This window comes from Gobio gobio (assembly GCF_949357685.1).
Source record: "Gobio gobio genome assembly, chromosome: 9".
Taxonomy (NCBI): Eukaryota; Metazoa; Chordata; class Actinopteri; order Cypriniformes; family Gobionidae; genus Gobio; species Gobio gobio.
In genome coordinates, this window is record NC_137115.1 from 53,406,325 (window position 1) to 53,427,180 (window position 20,856).

The following is a 20,856-nucleotide window of genomic DNA, read 5'->3' on the forward strand; positions in this document are numbered from 1 at the left end:
CAGACAGAAGATAGATAGATAGATAGATAGATAGATAGATAGATAGACAGACAGACAGACAGACAGACAGACGATAGATAGATAGATAGATAGATAGATAGATAGATAGATAGATAGATAGATAGATAGACAGACAGACAGACAGACAGACAGACAGACAGACAGACAGACAGACAGACAGACAGACAGACAGACAGACAGACAGACAGACAGACAGACAGATAGATAGATAGATAGATAGATAGATAGATAGATAGATAGATAGATAGATAGATAGATAGATAGATAGATAGATAGATAGATGATTGATAGATAGATAGACAGACGATAGATAGATAGACAGACCGACAGACAGACAGACAGACAGATGATAGATAGACAGACAGACCGACTGACCGACCCACAGACGATAGATAGATAGACAGACAGACAGATAGATAGATAGATAGATAGATAGATAGATAGATAGATAGATAGATAGATAGATAGATAGATAGACAGACAGACAGACAGACAGACAGACAGACAGACAGACAGACAGACAGACAGACAGACAGACAGACAGACAGATGATTGATAGATAGATAGATAGATAGATAGATAGATAGATAGATAGACAGACAGACAGACAGACAGACAGACAGACAGACAGACGATGATAGATAGATAGATAGATAGATAGATAGATAGATAGATAGATAGATAGATAGATAGATAGATAGATAGATAGATAGATAGATAGATAGATAGATAGATAGATAGATAGATAGATAGATAGATAGATAGATAGATAGATAGATAGATAGATAGATAGATAGACAGACAGACCGACCGACCGACAGACAATAGATAGATACATAGATAGAGATAGATAGATAGACAGACAGACAGACAGACAGACAGACCGACCGACAGACGATCGATAGATAGACAGACAGACAGACAGACAGACAGACAGACAGACAGACAGATGATAGATAGATAGACAGACAGACAGACAGACAGACAGACCGACAGACGATCGATAGATAGACAGACAGACAGACAGACGATCGATAGATAGACAGACAGACAGACAGACAGACAGACGATCGATAGATAGATAGACAGACAGACAGACAGACAGACAGATGATAGATAGATAGACAGACAGACAGACAGACAGACAGACAGACAGACAGACAGACCGACAGACGATCGATAGATAGACAGACAGACAGACAGACAGATGATAGATAGATAGACAGACAGACAGACAGACAGACAGACAGACAGATGATAGATAGATAGACAGGCAGACAGACCGACCGACAGACGATAGATAGATAGACAGACAGACAGACCGACAGACGATAGATAGATAGATAGATAGATAGATAGATAGATAGACAGACAGACAGACAGACAGACAGACAGACAGACAGACAGACAGACAGACAGACAGACAGACAGACAGACAGACCGACGATAGATAGATAGACAGACAGACAGACTGACGATAGATAGATAGATAGACAGACAGACAGACGATAGATGGATGGATGGATGGACAGACACATAGACAGACAGACGGACGGACGATAGATAGACAGACAGACAGACAGACAGACAGACAGACAGACAGACAGACAGACAATAGATAGATAGATAGATAGATAGATAGATAGATAGATAGATAGATAGATAGATAGATAGATAGATAGATAGATAGATAGATAGATAGATAGATAGATAGATAGATAGATAGATAGATAGATAGATAGATAGATAGATAGATAGATAGATAGATAGATAGATAGATAGATAGATAGATAGATAGATAGATAGATAGATAGATAGATAGATAGATAGATAGATAGGTTTACATAAATCCAGGCAGTAAACCTACACCACTAACCTATTGAGAGAGTCTGACATATACTATATATAAATATTACCTACACATAAAAACATACCAATGCTTTCCCATAAACACTGTACATGTGCAAAGAGAAACATTGTAAGGCATTGTAAGGCAAGCAGCTGCTGGGATGAGCATGTAAACTAACACATGTCCTCCTATCTGACAGCTTCATTGATTCTAATGGGTCTTTGAGGACGCGATGAACTGAGATGAGTGACAGGTCTTTAGGGAGCGAGCTTTCAGGCTATATAACCCACTGCGTAAAAGTTTTGTTTTTCATGCTGCTAAGAAGACAAACGGCCAATTACACACTGCAAAGTTTCAGAAGTGACATCCACCTATACATGACAGCCACAATTTAACATTTTCTAGGGACTGGTCACATCTACATTTTTTAGTTGGCCAAATTTAATTTCTGTGAATAAAATTGTATCAATTCACAGAAATTCAATCTGGCCAACTGAAAAATTTAGATGTGACCAGAAAATTTAATTGGAGACCTGACAATTTTTTACAGTGTATGCTGTCACAAGGTCCTAGTGTTGTAGTCAAGACCACATAATCCAAGACCAGACCAGCACTCCTTAAATTCATAAACATCCACATTACTGCACTGTAAAAAAATAAATAAATAAAAATTAAAAGTAAGTTACCTGGTTGCCTTAAAATTTTGAGTTAATTGAAATAAAAAATTTGAGTTAATACAATGAACATTTGAGAATCGACATCACCCTTTATTCAAATATTATTCAAATATTTTGTAAGCATATTGCGTAATTGTGTTTTATTTGTAATTATGCAGTGAAACATGCCAAATTGTGCTATTTTTATGATTTATCACAACGTTTTTTATTTATTTATGTGGTTCAGATACAATAATATTTTGAATTTCTATTTATTAAACCAATTTCCTTCATCATATTAACTCAAATTTTTAATTTCAATGAACTAAAAATTTTAAGGCAACCAGGTTACTTATTTTTTTAAGTTAAACCAATAATATTTTTTTACAGTGTACAAGTTCATTTCAACTCTCCATATTACAATTTATATTCAACTGACTTACAATTTTGAGTTGAATCTTGTATAACTTAAATTAAAAAGTTGAAATTGCTTAACTTATTTTGATTTTGAGTTAAATTAACTTAAAAACATATGTTGTCATAACTTATTGATCCTATAATTTTTTACAGTGTGCCTGAGAAATTACTTATTTTAATCAATAAACATAATTACAATAAGACACTATATATAGAGCTGTTACCAATCAAATGAAATCATTAACAGCAAAATTCATCTTTACACTGCAGAGGTGGTACAGAAGATGCATCTGAATCAGTAAATTACAAATGCATAAATATTGTTGAGAATAATGTTTATTTTAAATAATTTTTAGCTTGTTATAAAAGCAATATCATGTTTACAGTCATGCTCAAATAATACTTTTTTGCAACAATATCTTGAATTTTGTGCGCATTTGTATTGATTTTGGTGACATTTTTGACACAATCCCTCATTCATTTCTGAACCGGCACAATAAATAAAGTAGAAATAAGTTATTGATTGCATCTGAAGCAGTAAGTATTACATCCAATCATATTAATGATGTTAATAATTAAATCAGACAATGCACCGGCAATTTAGTAATATCCCAGCAGTTGTGGTCTTGACCGGTCTTGAAACTAAATCCCGAGTCCTCTGAGACCGAGACAAGACCAAGACCTTAAAAAAATGGTCTTAAGACCAATCTTGAGTTCTACAACACTACAAGGTACCTTAAAGTGTTAGTTCACCCAAAAATGAAAATTAGCCCGTGATTTACTGACCCTCAAGTCATCCGAGGTGTGTATGACATTCTTCTTTCAGACGAATACAATCTGAGTTATATCAAAAATGTTCTGGCTAATCGAAGCTTTATTATAGCAGTAATAGTTGCTCGGTTTTTGAAGTCCATAAGAAATGCATCTGTCTGTCATATAACCAGAGGTGGACAAAGTACACAACTCTATTACTTGAGTAAAAGTAAAAGTACTACTGGTCAAATATTACTCCGTTACAAGTAAAAGTTCTAAAAACAGATTTTTACTTAAGTAAAAGTACAGAAGTATTTGTATTTAAAAGTACTTAAGTATCAAAAGTAAATTTCATTTTTTATGTCAATGCATTATTTTATTATTATTGTATAAATGCACATTATGCCACTATGGTGGTTTAAGCCAGTCTGTGAAGCTCAATCCGACATGTTAGCAAACGACTACCTTAAACTCATTTCAATACTTGTATAAAAGTTACACAAAGCTGCTGTCACTTTAAGGCCAAATGCACGGATCCAATACACTGATACACATCCGATGTTCTCCCAACTGTTTACTTTTCCCTTTCTCCCAAACGTTTACATTTTTGATCAATTGTATGCCAACTAAACTCATCTTTAATCTTTTCAGAAAACTGAAACATACTTTTTAAGTATGGCCATGGGTGCACACACTTCACAGAGGAACCACTTTCTTCCATTTTGCTATAAACTGATCAGTGTTCAAAAAATGTTGGGAAACTTCACATGACCGTATACAAGCGTGATTACTGATAGGCTGTCTGAAAAAACAACAACAACAAAAAACTTTTAAAGAAGAAAAAAATCCTCCACTGACTTTCAAAGTTGCTACAGAAATTACTTTTGACTTCGAGGACCTTGATAGAAATGTAGTGGAGTAAAAAGTACAATATTTGTCTTTCAAATGTAGTGAAGTTAAAGTAAAAGTTTCCCGAAAAAATAATACTTCAGTAAAGTACAGATACAAGTAAAGTGTACTTAAGTACAGTACTCAAGTAAATGTACTTAGCTACTGTCCACCTCTGCATATAACTGCTCCACGTGGCTCCGGTGTGTTAATAAAGGTCTTCTGAAGCCAATCGATGCGCTTGTGTAAGAAAAATATCCATATTTAAAACTTTATTTCATATTCTTCTATGGCTCTGCATCAGCCGTCCCCGCACCATCACTTCCGGTGAATAAGGTCCAAATACATGAAAAATACCAGCGTGATCATAGATATATACATAGAGCCCTCATTAGTGCCTGCGCGGATCGGTCGAATGAGGCATCTACGTATATATATATATCTTTGATCGCGCCAGTATTTTGACCTTATTCGCCGGAAGTTATGCCGCTGGGAATACTAGATGACATTAAACCGATCGTTTGGTGTCTTAAGACATCAGTGTGTCGCCACGAGCCGCAGGGTTTAATAAGGATTCGTATGTCTGTGTGTTTTTACTCTCATTGATCCTCTAAAATATCCCCATTGACATCATTATACGACTATCACACTGCAACGGCTGGAGTTGAAAATCTTCATTTGTGTTCTACTGAAGAAACAAACACACCTACATCTTGGATGCCCTTAGGGTAAGCAGATAAACATAAAAAATTCGTTTTTGGGTGAACTATCCCTTTAATTACCCCTAAATGGTATCAGAAACGTTTGGAAAAAGTCCCAGTGACAGCTTTGTAAGCTTTATTTAAGTATATTTATGTAGTCTTGATTTGGGCCATGACAGAAGCAACTTGGTTACTTGAATAAATGAAGATTGCAGTGGCTGCTAATGGAAAAGAGATTGAGTTAGTTTACGCTCACACGTCTGGTCACATGTCTTTACTCAGCATCCTCTGTCACATGCATTTAAAGCGATTCCACGCGGCTCCACACACTCCACATTCAGCCTTTCATTATCTCTGATGTCTGCTTTCACAGCAAAAGCATTCAACGGCTCAAAAAACACATGCTTTGTGTATGATTTTATGGTTTTTTAAAGATCAACATATAGCCTTAGTGTTTAGTTACATTATGCAAATATGTGTATCATAGAAATCAAGTGCATATTTTTCTTTCTGTTTTATTTCCCCTTGTCAATTATGGCTGCTGACTCTAATTACACACTGCATCTGTGCACCGCTATTTCAGGCCATGGTCACATGTGTTTCAGTTTATGAGTTATGACTTTAGTTTGCTCTGGTGTTTAGAAGGTCATTATATTTTAATATGAGCCGGTAATATGTTTTGACAAGCATCAGGAAGACATTTTTGCATACCAATATAAATATGTAATAAGATCTATTTGACTTTTTCACTATGTATATTGACAACTAGACCATATTCAGCTCATTATTTTAAATTTACTTCATTACATTAATTTATTAAAAACACGTTACAGGGATGCATTGATTCCTTTAAACAACTCAATAGTTTAGTATAATAGTGTATACACTATAGTTAAGAGCTTCTTTATATGTGTTGTGTTATTATATGAACACTTTTATTGTAATACAGCCTTCAGTGTAAACTACCTTTCAAAATGTCCGGGTCAGTAAGATTTCTTTTTGTTTGTTTAATTCAGAAAGAATGCATTACATTGTCAGATGTATGTATGTATATACACTGATCAGGCATAACATTATGACCAGGTGAAGTGAATAACACTGTTGATCTCACACATGGCACCAGATGCATTATGGGAAGAAGGCAAGCCGGGGGAGGCAGTGATGCTTTGGGCAATGTTCTGCTTGGAAACCTTGGGTCCTCCATCCATGTGGATGTGACTTTGACACGTATCACCTACCTAAGCATTGTTGAGACCATGTCCAGCTGCTCATGGTAACGGTATTCCCTGTGACTGTGGCTCTTTCAGCAGATAACGCGCCGCCACAAAGCACAAATGCTTCAGGAATGATTTGAGGAGCACAACAACGAGTTTGAGGCGTTGACTCGACCTCCAAATTCCCCAGATCTCAATCCAATCGAGCATCTGTGGGATGTGCTGAACAAACAAGTCCGATCCATGGAGGCCCCACCTCACAACTTACAGGACTTAAAGGATCTGCTGCTAACATCACCTTCAGGGGTCTAGTGGAGTCACCTCGATGGGTCAGGGCTGTTTTGGCAGAAACACAACATATTAATGTATCACGATTATGTAAACAGCATAATGTAAATAACATTGACTTTGCAATAACTATATAATACTCGACAACGAGACTACTATATTTATAGCTTTTGTGTGTCAGTAAAGTGTGAAATGTATTGCAGGGCTCTCAAGTTTTGAACTTGAGTTCTTGAGTTCAGAGTGAGATTTTGCGACAGCAGTTTGGGTGGGGACGAGATTCTAATCTGAAAAATGTATAAATAATAATATTATTTTATAATATTATTATTTAATTCAACATTTCTGTGTGTGTGTGTGTGTGTGTGTGTGTGTGTGTGTGTGTGTAGTATTTATTCTTGCATTTATCTATTTCAAAGATGTCAGGGAAGAGGCAAATTAATAATCCATAATAATTTGGAATATATATATATATATATATATATATATATATATATATATATAATTTTTTTTTTTTTTCAGAATTTACTGTGTTGTAAATATAATTTCTTCTGAAGCAATAGTTTTATCAGTGTTCAATCAGCTATGATATATTTTAATCTGCATATCTTTGATATTTTTACCTTTTATGAAGGTCATTTTCCCATTAACGTACTAAATATAGGCTATGCTTCAGCTTTCATTTTATATTCTTAAATTTGATCTATAAATTAAATTAGAATAAGACACTGTATGGCTGTTGCCAATCAAAATAAATAATTTACACTGAAAAATGTTATGACATTGTTTTAAATATTTTTGAATATACAAATAAGAAATGTTGGAAAGAAAACATTAAACTAAACCACCAGTAGGTGGCAGAATGTAAACGTTGTTGTTGCGGTAATATCTAAATCTTACCCGGATACAGCAATGCTATTTTCTGATTGGCTGTTCGGTAGCTATATTTTTTATTTGATTGGCTGGTGCGTGGCAGGGCCTTCTGAACGCTATGTGGAAACTCACTTGATTCCTCTTAATAGCAACTTGGTGGGCATTATCCTGGAAATTTCTCTGCGTGAGAAATACAAGGTGTGACGTGTGAACGGGCTGAAATCGGTTGAAATGCGTGTGTTTCACGCCCAATGCGTGAGACTTGAGAAAACTGAAACGGTGTAGCTAAAATATGAGACCGGGCGGAACTAAAAACGGCCGCTGTAAGACACGTCAGCTGAAGCATTCGGACACATTTAACGGACGCACCGCTCCGGCTTCCTCCTCACTTCAGCAGTCAGGTGTACTCGCTGCGCTTCCCTGCGGCTTGTAAACACTAGGTATACTATACATTGCGTGGATGTTTGTGTCTCAGTAAAGTGCTGCTCGGTCGAAGTCACAGAACCGCGTGTTTTCTCCGTCATTCGTTTTGTCCATTGATTCATTAATGTCTTGACTTGTCATGTGGTGTGTCATCATAGTGCAAGGTAACCATGAATCAGTGTGTTTGTCTTCTTTACCATCTCATCCTCTCGCTCGGAGTGTGTCCGGTAATTTAACTCCCTTAATGAATGTGTCGCACGATAATGTCTCTGATCTGATGTGTTTATTCAGCTTTACGTGACATCCCTGTTGGAAAAACAAAACGCTTAAACTAGCATAGACTCTGCTTGGATGGTCTTAGCTGGTGTTTTAGACCGGCCTGGTCAGCCAGACGTGTGTAAAACCATCTAAACAGCTTAGGCTGGTTTCAGCAGGGATGAGGATCTGCTTTCTTCATCTGTTGAGAGGAAAGCACATTTCCCTAGTCTTCAAATAAGATGTTAAGCTGTTTGTTTTGTTCACAGACACAGTTGTGTGTGTGTGTGTGTATGTATGTATGTACAGGTGTGTATATGTGTATGTATATATATATGTGTGTGTGTGCGTGTATATATGTGTACAGGTGTGTGTGTGTGTGTGTGTGTGTGTGTGTGTGTATGTACAGGTGTATATATTTACGTGTGTGTGTGTGTGTACAGGTGTATGTGTGTGTGTGTGTGTGTGTATATATGTACAGGTGTATATATATGTATATCATATATGTGTGTGTGTGTGTATATATGTACAGGTGTATATATATGTATATCATATATGTGTGTGTGTGTGTGTGTGTGTGTGTGTGTGTGTGTATGTACAGGTGTATGTATATATTTATATCATATATGTGTGTGTGTGTATGTACAGGTGTATGTATATATTTATATCATATATGTGTGTGTGTGTATGTACAGGTGTATGTATATATTTGTGTGTATGTATGTATGTACAGGTGTGTATATGTGTATGTATATATAAGTGTGTGTGTGTGTGTGTGTGTGTGTGTGTGTGTGTGTGTGTGTGTATATATGTACAGGTGTATATCATATGTGTGTGTGTGTGTGTGTGTGTGTGTGTGTGTATATGTACAGGTGTATGTATATATTTGTGTGTGTGTGTGTGTGTATGTACAGGTGTATGTATATATTTGTGTGTGTGTGTACAGGTGTGTATGTATATGTGTATTATGTGTGTGTGTGTGTGTATGTACAGGTGTATATATTTGTGTGTGTGTGTCTCTCTGTCTTTGTGTGTGTATGTGTACAGGTGTGTATATTTATATATTTTTGTGTGTGTGAATGTGTGTGTGTGTGTGTGTGTGTGTACAGGTGTGTGTGTGTGTACAGGTGTGTATAAATGTGTGTGTGTGTGTGTGTGTGTGTGTGTGTGTATAAATGTGTGTGTGTGTGTGTACAGGTGTATATATTTGTGAGTGTGTGTGTGTGTTTTGATGTCGGAGAGGATTGCACATTTCCCCCTAGTCTTCCAATAAGATGTTGTGTTGTGGTGCAGATGTTTTAATGCTTTTTGTCTGTGCAGGTGTTTTGAGGGTTTATTTGGATTGATGCCTGGCAGATTAAGATGGAAGTGTCTAAACCTATCACACACAAGAACGGGAGGCAGCGGAAGCCAATGGTCTCCAACTCGGATATGCGTGCGAGAGAGTCCAAGCTAGAAGTGGAGGATGACGAGGAGGCTCTTCTTCCAAACTCAGACCGGGCTGAGGGACAAGCGTCTAATGGGCTCAATGGAGAACTGAGCAATGTGGCCCTGTTATTGTTCTTGTATGTGCTTCAGGGCATTCCTTTAGGATTGGCCGGGAGCATCCCTCTCATCATGCAGAGTAAGAACGTCAGCTACAGGGACCAGGCCTATTTCAGCTTTGTGTTCTGGCCCTTCAGTCTGAAGCTGCTCTGGGCTCCGCTGGTGGACTCTCTGTACCTGCAGCGCTTCGGCAGGAGGAAGTCGTGGCTGGTGCCCACTCAGTACCTGCTGGGGCTTTTCATGCTTTACCTGTCGTTCTCTGTGGACTCGATGCTCCAGACGGATGGACAGAAGGGGCCGGATGTGTTCATGCTGACCGCTGTCTTCTTCATGCTGGCTTTCCTCGCAGCCACTCAGGATATCGCTGTGGACGGCTGGGCTTTGACGATGCTGTCCCGGGAGAATGTGGGCTATGCCTCGACCTGTAACTCTGTGGGTCAGACGGCCGGATACTTCCTGGGGAACGTGCTGTTTCTGGCTCTGGAGTCTGCCGATTTCTGCAACAAGTATCTGAGGTTTGAGCCGCAGGAACGGGGCATTGTAACACTCTCAGGTATACCCACAACTGCTATATTCATTATATATGTATGTATATAATGTATATGTGTGTGTATACATGCATACCACAAAGGTTTGGGCTCAAGAGTTTTTTTTATTTTATTTTTTTAGATAATATTTTACATTTTATTCTGTGCAGGTGCGTGTCTTGTGTGTGTGCAAGTGTGTCTGTTTGCAGGTCCGTGCGTGTGTGTCCGTGCGTGCGTGCGTGTGTGTATGTGTATACATGCTTACCCCAAAAGTTTGGGCTCAGTTTTTTTTATTTATTTTTTTTAGATAAAATTTTACGTGTGTGTGTGTGTGTACATGATTACCCCAAAAGTTTGGTATCGAGTTATTTTAATATTTTTTTTTTTTGGATAATATTTTACATTTGTGTGTGTGTGTGTGTCAAGTCAACTTTATTTATAAAGCGCTTTTAACAATGTAGATTGTTTCAAAGCAGCTTTACAGTGTTAAACAGGAAAATAATGCAGCATATTTTTATTCAGCTGTATAGCCATTCTGGAAAAAACGCAATGTCATCAGTTCATTTCAATTATCATACAGTGACAGTGTGGGCTTTAGATCAATAATTCGATCAGTAATTCAGTTTAAATGGTTAATTTAGTTTATTAATTAGATTTATTTCGATGTTTAGTTGAAAAATGTAGTGTCCCCAACTGAGCACGCCAAGCCAGAGTGTGCTTGGCGTGTGTGTGTGTGTGTGTGTGTCTCTGTCTGTGTGTGTGTGTCTCTGTCTGTCTGTGTGTGTGTGTCTCTGTCTGTCTGTCTGTGTGTGTGTGTCTCTGTCTGTCTGTCTGTGTGTGTGTGTCTCTGTCTGTCTGTCTGTCTGTGTGTGTGTGTCTCTGTCTGTCTGTCTGTCTGTGTGTGTGTGTCTCTGTCTGTCTGTCTGTGTGTGTGTGTCTCTGTCTGTCTGTCTGTGTGTGTGTGTCTCTGTCTGTCTGTCTGTGTGTGTGTGTCTCTGTCTGTCTGTCTGTGTGTGTGTGTCTCTGTCTGTCTGTCTGTGTGTGTGTGTCTCTGTCTGTCTGTCTGTGTGTGTGTGTGTCTCTGTCTGTCTGTCTGTGTGTGTGTGTGTCTCTGTCTGTCTGTCTGTGTGTGTGTGTCTCTGTCTGTCTGTCTGTGTGTGTGTGTCTCTGTCTGTCTGTCTGTCTGTGTGTGTGTGTCTCTGTCTGTCTGTCTGTCTGTGTGTGTGTGTCTCTGTCTGTCTGTCTGTCTATCTGTGTGTGTGTGTCTCTGTCTGTCTGTCTGTCTGTCTGTGTGTGTGTGTCTCTGTCTGTCTGTCTGTCTGTCTGTCTGTCTGTCTGTGTGTGTGTGTCTCTGTCTGTCTGTCTGTGTGTGTGTGTCTCTGTCTGTCTGTCTGTCTGTGTGTGTGTGTCTCTGTCTGTCTGTCTGTGTGTGTGTGTCTCTGTCTGTCTGTCTGTCTGTCTGTCTGTGTGTGTGTCTCTGTCTGTCTGTCTGTGTGTGTGTCTCTGTCTGTCTGTCTGTCTGTGTGTCTCTGTCTGTCTGTCTGTGTGTGTGTGTCTCTGTCTGTCTGTCTGTGTGTGTGTCTGTCTGTCTGTGTGTGTGTGTGTGTCTGTCTGTGTGTGTGTGTGTCTCTGTCTGTCTGTCTGTGTGTGTGTGTCTCTGTCTGTCTGTGTGTGTGTGTGTGTGTGTGTCTCTGTCTGTCTGTCTGTGTGTGTGTGTGTCTCTGTCTGTCTGTCTGTGTGTGTGTGTCTCTGTCTGTCTGTCTGTGTGTGTGTGTGTGTCTGTCTGTCTGTGTGTGTGTGTGTCTCTGTCTGTCTGTGTGTGTGTGTGTCTCTGTCTGTCTGTCTGTGTGTGTGTGTCTCTGTCTGTCTGTGTGTGTGTGTCTCTGTCTGTGTGTGTGTCTCTCTCTCTCTGTGTGTGTATATGTGTGTCTGTGTGCGCGTGTATGTCTGTGTGTGCGTGTATACATGCATATCCCAAAAGTTTGGGATCAAGAGTTTTTTTAATTATTTTTTTTAGATGATATTTTGCGTGTGTGTGTGTGTTAATATAGGTGTGTATGTTTGCGTGTGTGTGTGCGCTTGTGTGTACATGCATACCCCAAAAGCTTGGGATCAAGAGGTTTTTTTTTGTGTCTGTGTGCAGGTGTGTGCGTGCGTGTGTGTGTGTGGTGTGTGTATGCATGTATATACATACACAAAAATACACACATTTTTAAGATTAATATTTTTATTTGATTGATTTTGTGTGTGTTTATGTAGGTGTGTGTGTGTTTCATGCGTGTGTGTGTGTGCTTGTGTGTACATGCATACCTCAAAAGTTTGGTATCAGAAATATATATTTACAAAACATTTCTATTTGAAATAATTTCTGTTCTTTTAAACTTTCAATTCATTAAAGAATCCTGAGAGAATTTTTTCCACGGTTTCCTCAAAAATATTGAGAACTGTTATCAGCATTGATCTTTACTGTTTTCTAGAATGATTTGTGAAGGGTCATGTGACACTGAACACTGGAGTAATGAAGATAAATTCAGCTTTGAACACAGGATATAAATTACACTTTAAAATAGAAAACTTTTGAAAAGTAGTGTGTGATGTATACGGTACCTTGTCTTTTTGTCAGTATTAAAAGGCCTAAATAAATGAAATCATGTGACTTGATGCAGGTTTACTGATACGCTGTACTTTGTTCTGTTCTTCTCCGTCTCAGACTTTTTGTTTTTCTGGGGGATCGTGTTCCTGGTTTCTACCACTCTGGTGGCCATCCTGAAAAAGGAAAACAGCAGACGCCATCACACTAAGAAGAAGCCTAAAGAGGAGACGCAGGGTGTTATGGAGACTTACAAGCTTTTGCTGTCCATCATTAAAATGCCCACAGTCTTGACCTTCTGTGTTCTTCTGCTCACGGCTAAGGTAAAGTCACTAAGCCGAGGTTCACCTGGCTGCTGTATCTCTGTAGTTGTATGCAAATCGCTCTAATTCATCCCTGTCTCTCTTCAGATGGGTTTCTCCGCAGCGGATGCCGTGACGGGGCTAAAGCTAGTGGAAGCCGGCGTTCCTAAAGAGCAGCTGGCTCTGCTGGCAGTTCCCATGGTGCCTCTGCAGATCCTGCTTCCTCTAGTTATTAGTAAATACACAGCTGGTCCACGTCCACTCGACGTCTTCTACAAGGCCTTCCCATTCAGGTACAAACTAAATCCACACGCATGCCTTTGATTCTTGACTTTAAAGGTCCCCTTCTTCGCGATTCCATTGTTCAAACTTTAGTTAGTGTGTAATGTTGCTGTTAGAGCATAAATAATACCTGTAAAATTATAAAGCTCAAAGTTCAATGCCAAGCGAGATATTTTATTTAACAGAAGTTCCCTTTCAAAGCCTACAGCGAACGGCTGGCTTGGACTACATCCTGGTACTTCCTGCTTTAATTACGTCAGTAGAGCAGTAGAACAGACTAACCTCCGCCCACAAAGAAACGCGAAAAAGGGGGCGCGGTCTTGTTGCTGTCCCACGTGGAGAAGCGGACGGTCGCGTGGAGAAAAGGAACTGTTGAGTGTGTTTATCGCCATGTCATCGAGACGCTGTTATTTTCATCCAGGAGTCAAATCACCTTTGTTTGGCTTTCCCAGGGACGCTGTAGAGATTATTGAACGCATACATCTCTCCGTTAAGAGGCGTGACCTTTCCAACGTGCGCTAAGCTGCTGTCAAATTACAACACAGGAAACGCTTTCACGTGCGCTAAGCTGTGGTCGAATCACAGCACAGGAACCGCTTGCACAATCAGAACTCGTTACGTGTTTCTGAAGAAGGGACTTTATAGAACAAGGAAATCACCAGCCGTTTTTAGGACAGTGGAAACAGCGGTATACAGATAAGTAGGGTTGGGTATCGTTTGGGTTTTTTTCGATTCCGGTGCCAAACCGATACTTGTAAAACGGTTCCGGTGCCTGAACCGATACTTTCTTCTTTTTTTTTTAAATGGCCACAAAACGAGGTGGATAACATTAAATGGCTTTTTATTTATTTATTTAAATTGAACCATTTATTAAAAGTTTAATGTATACTTAAATGTATGAATATAAATAAATACAAAACACAATTGACTTATTTACAAATTATAACTTACTTATTTACAAATTCACAGTAAAACCTAAGCCACCTAACCAACTACAACAAGCCTAATATAACTCTAAATAACAGTTACAGTAATAACAGCAGTCGTCTGTATTCTTGGTATGCTACTAACCAGCTTCGAGTTTCAGCTTTATTTTGAAATATGATCATTTTCTCTGGCTAAATATTTTAGAACGCATCGCCTTAATGTTTCCATGGTGACGCGTCATGTTTCTCACATGACACACAGCAGCCGCAATAGCAGCTCAGCTGTATCGGGTTTATTTCGTTTTTTCTTTTTATTCGAAATATTCACAAACTTCTTAACTGTGTCACGAACTATCTGATGTTCAAATGTGTGAGTCAATGTGTGTTAGTTGATCTATAAAGCGCAATGGGCGGCGCCATGTTAGTTTGTGCCTCAGAATCGGATCTGTCGGATTTACAACACTTGAGTTAATTCTCGTCTCACGAAATACATGAAAGTAAGTGACCAGTGAACTGGAAGAAGAATAGAGTAAACGATATAGTTACTATATAATAAGCATGTATCTGACGTGAATAAAACACGTAACGTTAGTCAAATTATAACCGTCTGAAAGGATTGTCATAGCCGCTTTCATAGACATCAGTGTGTGTTTTTTGCTAGTACTTATGAGCATTTAAATGTCTGAAACCTGGAATAAACATGATGTGGTTGAAAACACTGAATAGTTGTGAGTTGTGATGTGACGAGCGCTGAGCGTCGGTCTCTGGCTCTGTGCCAGCCAAAGCAAGCGAAAGCACGTTTGAATTTTGGCACCGAAATGAGGAACCGAAATCTGCGTTCTGATTCGGTCCGGTACATACCGGTTATATAAGCACCGGTGCCATATTGGAACCGGATTTCGGTACCCAACCCTACAGATAAGTAAATAGTGTGAAAAATACTGTGTTTTTTTACACGCGAAACATGAACACATGTTATATTGCACACTGTAAACACAATCAAAGCTTAAAAAAAACACGAAGAACGGGACCTTTAAGAGCTGTGATGTGTAAATTAGAGGGAATGCATGCATCGTATAAAGTAACCGGACCCTGCATGTGGCTTGTGTTCCTCGAAGGCTGCTGATTGGTCTAGAGTACGCCCTGCTGGTGTGGTGGACGCCGAGTGTTCGTCAGGACGAGGGTTTTCCGCTCTATTATTATGCTGTTGTGCTGCTGAGCTACGCATTGCATCAGGTTAGTTCATATTCATCTTGTCAGCAGTTTATTTATTATAATAAATATTATGAATTGTATAACATAACAATAACATATAAAAATTAGGGCTGTCAAAAGATTAATCGCGATTAATCGCATCCAAAATAAAAGTTTGTGTTTACATAATATATGTGTGTGTACTCTGTTAATTATCATTTATATATAAATACACACACAAGCATGTATATACTTAAGAAAAAAATATCATTTTTATATATAAAATATTTATATAGATTATATAAATATATATATACAGTATATACATGCAGATATTTCTTAAATATATACATGAATGTGTGTGTGTGTGTATTTATATATAAATAATAATTAACAGAGTACACACGCATATATTATGTAAACACAAACTTTTATTTTTGATGCGATTAATCGCGATTAATCTTGACAGCCCTAATAAAAATACATCACAAAATTAAAATTTAAATCAAGAAAAAATACACAAACACACATAATATATATTTTAAAAAAATTTATATTTATAATATAATGGTAACACTTTACAACATGGTTAACAATGCATTAACTATCATGAACTAACAGTGAGCAATATATTTGTGATAGTGTTTATTAATCTTAGTTAATGTTAATAAAAATACTACTTTTCATAGTTTGTTCATATTAGTTCAGTGCATTCACAAATACAGTGTAAATACAGAAATGATGTTGGATTTAAAAATGTGCTGGTAAGTTATAATTAATATTAATTAAGAATTATAAATGCTGTTGAAATATTGTTCGTTGTTAGGTCATGTTAACTATAGTTAGTATATATATATATATATATCATATAATATAACCATAACATAACTCACAAATTCAATAATAAATATATAACAATTAATTTATATACATAACTCACAAATTCAATAATAAATATATAACAATTAATTTATATACATATATGCTTCAAAAAATGAAATAAAGAGAAAACCTATAATTTAAGTCTTAAAAAACACATACGTATGTGTATGTGTTTTTTTAAGACTTAACCTAATAAGTGTTATTTCATATAAATTTCTCTGGATTTCATTTTGTTAATTACTTTATGGATACTTAAATAAATATACACTTTTATATATATTTATTTTCATTTCATTTGTGAGTTTTGTTAGTTATATTTTATAATTCTAATATAATTAAATTAAATTATTGTAAATATAAATACAAATACATGTACATATATTGTTATATAATTATATTGTACATATAAATACACTAATATATTATATATATATATATATAATTATATTTATTTATTATTATCGTTTCATTTGTGAGTTGTGTTAGTTATAATATATTGCAATCTAATTATATTATAAATGCATTTAAACACAATTATTTATATATATAGAAAATGTGTGCACGTGCAATTTTATATAAAAGTGCGTGCGAAATGCAAATATAATAAGTCTTAATTATATATATATATATAAATTAAGACTTATTATATTTGCATTTCGCACGCACTTTTATATAAAATTACGATATATATATATAATTAAGACTTATTATATTTGCATTTCGCACGCACTTTTATATAAAATTGCACGTGCACACATTTTCTATATATATAAATAATTGTGTTTAAATGTATTTATAATATAATTAGATTGCAATATATTATAACTAACACAACTCACAAATGAAACGATAATAATAAATAAATATAATTATATATATATATATATAATATATTAGTGTATTTATATGTACAATATAATTATATAACAATATATGTACATGTATTTGTATTTATATTTACAATAATTTAATTTAATTATATTAGAATTATAAAATATAACTAACAAAACTCACAAATGAAATGAAAATAAATATATATAAAAGTGTATATTTATTTAAGTATCCATATAGTAATTATGTATTTATATGCATAATTATATAACAATATATTTAAGTGTGTGTGTATATATTTTATATTTTATACACACACACTCACACTCACACTCTCTCACACACACACACACTCAATTAAATATATATATGTATATATATATATATATATGTGTGTGCGCATACCTATATATTTATTTATTTTTAATATATTTATGCATTTTTAATATATTTATTTATATGTATAATAATATAAACTTATATAACAATATAATACATCACAAATTAAATAAAACTAATTTCATAGAATTAAATCATCACACTTGGGGTTGTATTTTGTACTTCTGTTCATTGTCAAATGTCTTTCTCCTCTAGGTGGCACTATACAGCATGTATGTCGCCTGCATGGCCTTTCATGCCAAGGTCAGTGACCCTGTGATCGGTGGCACCTACATGACCCTTCTGAACACTGTGACTAATCTAGGAGGGAACTGGCCCTCCACTCTGGCTCTATGGCTGGTGGACTCGCTGACCTTTAAGGAGTGCCAGGGAGCCCCAGGGCAGACGTGCGGCTCGGTTGAAGAGGCAGGGGTGAGGGTTTTATCTCCTCTTTTAAAGGGTTAGTTCACCCAAAAATGAAAATTCTGTCATTAATTACTTCCCCTCATGTCGTTCGACACCCGTCAGACCTCCGTTCATCTTCGGAACACAAATGAAGATATTTTAGTGTAAATCTGATGGCTCTGAAAGGCCTCCATTGGCACAATGGCACGGTTCACTCTCAAGACCCTTAAAAGCTACTAAAGACGTCGTTACAAAGTCTATCTCACTACAGTGGTTCTACAATAACTTTATGAAGCGACGAGAATAGTTTTTGTGCGCAAAAAAACCCTAAATAACGACTTGTATAGTGATGACGATTTCAAAACACGGCATCATGAAGCTTCGAAGCGTTATGAATCAGTGAGTCGAATGATGATTCGGATCGCGTGTCAAACCGCCAAACTGCTGAAATTTGGCGATCCAAACTGCTGAATCGACTCACTGATTCATAACGCTTCGAAGCTTCATGAGGCCGTGTTTTGAAATCGTCATCACTATATAAGTGATTATTTAGGGTTTTTTTGCACACAAAAACTATTCTCGCCGATTCATAAAGTTATTTTAGAACCACTGTAGTGAGATGGACTTTGTAACGACGTCTTTAATACCTTTTTAAGGGTCTTGAGAGTGTAAAGTGCATTGTGCCAATGGAGGCCTTTCAGAGCCATCAGATTTACACTAAAATATCTTCATTTCTGTTCTGAAGATGAACGGAGGTCTGACGGGTGTCGAACGACATGAGGGTGAGTAATTAATGACAGAATTTTCATTTTTGGGTGAACTAACCCTTTAATTTCCACTTCACTATGCCTCTCGTTTTTAACCCGTTCTTGTATCGTCTTCAGCTCTGCGTCCGAGAGGGCGGCGCATGCGTGACAACACTGGACGGCTACTATGTGGAGTCTGTGGTGTGTGTTGTGATTGGTCTCTGCTGGTGGATCTTCTTCGGAAAGAAAATGAAGCGGTTGCAAGATGAGAGTCCGTCTGCGTGGCAATGCAGGGTTGCCAAATAACCGTCTCTACCGGACTTCCTTTCCTCTCGGAGTGACTGCTTGTTTTTGTCACACTACAGCAGGCCTGTAGACAGGTTTTAAACTCTGAGGACTGAAATAGATGAATATACTCTACTATTAAATTATTAGCAGCATATGCATTCCATTATCCCCCAAAAAACAGAGCTTTAATTCCAAATTGAAGACCTCGAGATACACAATACATGACAGTAACAGCATGACATTCACTGCTCGGTTGCCTATTTGATCAAGCATTTGTCTTACAAATACTTGAGGTCCGGTGCCTTTCTGTCTTTAGTATGATGCAGTTTTTTTTCTATATATATATAAAAAAAACTTGTATTCTGATATCATACATGAATGATGAAGCAGTTGCTACATTCACATGTCAGCTTTTTGTGTGTTTTCCTCCTAAAGAATTGATTCTAATTGAGCACTTCAGGTGAAATGTTAATATTTTTTACCTGAATGGCTTCATCTATCACCCAATTGTGATTTGAAAATGGTTGTATTACTACTGAAATTGGTTACAGAGATGAAATGTTTATTTTTAGTTCATTGTGTTCGGTTATGTTTATAAAACACGGACTTTAGCAAGGCCAGGAAAAAAATACTGACTGAGATTGTATTTACATGTTCTCATCTGTCATGTTAATGTTTTGTTTGGTCCTTTTCAGTGTATGTTTGATGCAGTTTGGAAGTCTGTGACTGAACGTAATGTTACTGAGACCAGCTGTGTCTTTTGGGCCAACGTTGCTTTTATGTTTTAAAATGAATCATTAGATTATCTATAAATTATTTGGGGTACGTTTACACGACAACGATGTGTTTAACGATAAAGTTATCAAAACAGTTATGATCGCGCGACACGAAACATGGGCACTAATACGCATGCGCATGGCGCCTCCGCTTCCACAGATTCGCCTTTTGTAGTTTACACGAAACAATCGTTTTCAAAAACATGCACTTACAACCCCCTTTTCAAAAGTTTGCGTTTTAAGTCCACCAAGACGCCGTTGTCGTGTAAATGAACAGTGAAAATGCACAAAAAGTGTCCGTCTTTAGTTGAAAACGGTGTCGTGCAAACGGCCATTTCAGACGTGACGTGGAAAGCATAGAATACAATCTGACGTTGATATTTATACAATCACCAGCACTTTTATTATTACAAGTTGCTTTTCGATGATTTATGAGGGGAGAATTAAGAGGATCGTTCACCCAAAAATTACATTTTTCACTCATCTTCGTGTGTTCTTTCAAACCTGGATGTGTTCCTGGGAACGTACTCGGTTACTTATGTAAACTCGGTTCCCTGAGATAAGGGAAGGCGTACTGCGTCGAAAGACGCATTATGGGATATAGGTTCTCCTATTCTCGAATACTGAAGCATTTATAAAATCACGCAGTGCTACTGCACAGTCAAAACGGAGTCGAGACTTCTCGCACGCTATTGGCTGGCCAGTGGTAACTGCATGAACCAATGGCAGAACAGCGTATCTGAGCGTACCTATGGGCGCTAAGCCCGTGACGCTGGACACAGAAGCCCGCGAACTGACCGTAAAAGCCTGCGAAGGGCACCTTTAAAATACACTGTAATGCCCCAAAAC

The 20,856-nt window shown here is 37.2% G+C and overlaps 1 protein-coding gene across 2 annotated transcripts; it reads left to right on the forward strand.

Moving 5' to 3' along the window:
• Nucleotides 1-8,009: 8,009 nt before the first annotated feature.
• slc33a1 (solute carrier family 33 member 1) lies at nt 8,010-20,531 on the forward strand. Of its 2 annotated transcripts, none has more exons than XM_079824752.1 (7): nt 8,010-8,097; nt 9,656-10,433; nt 13,118-13,320; nt 13,408-13,592; nt 15,626-15,743; nt 18,009-18,224; nt 19,082-20,531. In XM_079824752.1, the coding sequence occupies exons 2-7, from the start codon at nt 9,698-9,700 to the stop codon at nt 19,247-19,249; spliced, it is 1,626 nt and encodes a 541-aa protein (XP_079680878.1). In that variant the 5' UTR covers nt 8,010-8,097; nt 9,656-9,697; the 3' UTR covers nt 19,250-20,531. The 2 variants fall into 2 exon arrangements, with proteins under 2 accessions (XP_079680878.1, XP_079680879.1); XM_079824753.1 differs by having other exon boundaries at nt 8,010-8,244; nt 19,082-20,517.
• Nucleotides 20,532-20,856: the final 325 nt, after the last annotated feature.

Bases quoted from the DNA above. Each gene is read 5' to 3' on its own strand.
- slc33a1 (XM_079824752.1), top strand. From the start codon at position 9,698: ATGGAAGTGTCTAAACCTATCACACACAAGAACGGGAGGCAGCGGAAG. The intron at 13,321-13,407 runs GTAAAGTCACTA...GTCTCTCTTCAG, and splicing joins TTCTTCTGCTCACGGCTAAG to ATGGGTTTCTCCGCAGCGGA. The intron at 18,225-19,081 runs GTGAGGGTTTTA...TATCGTCTTCAG, and splicing joins GCTCGGTTGAAGAGGCAGGG to CTCTGCGTCCGAGAGGGCGG.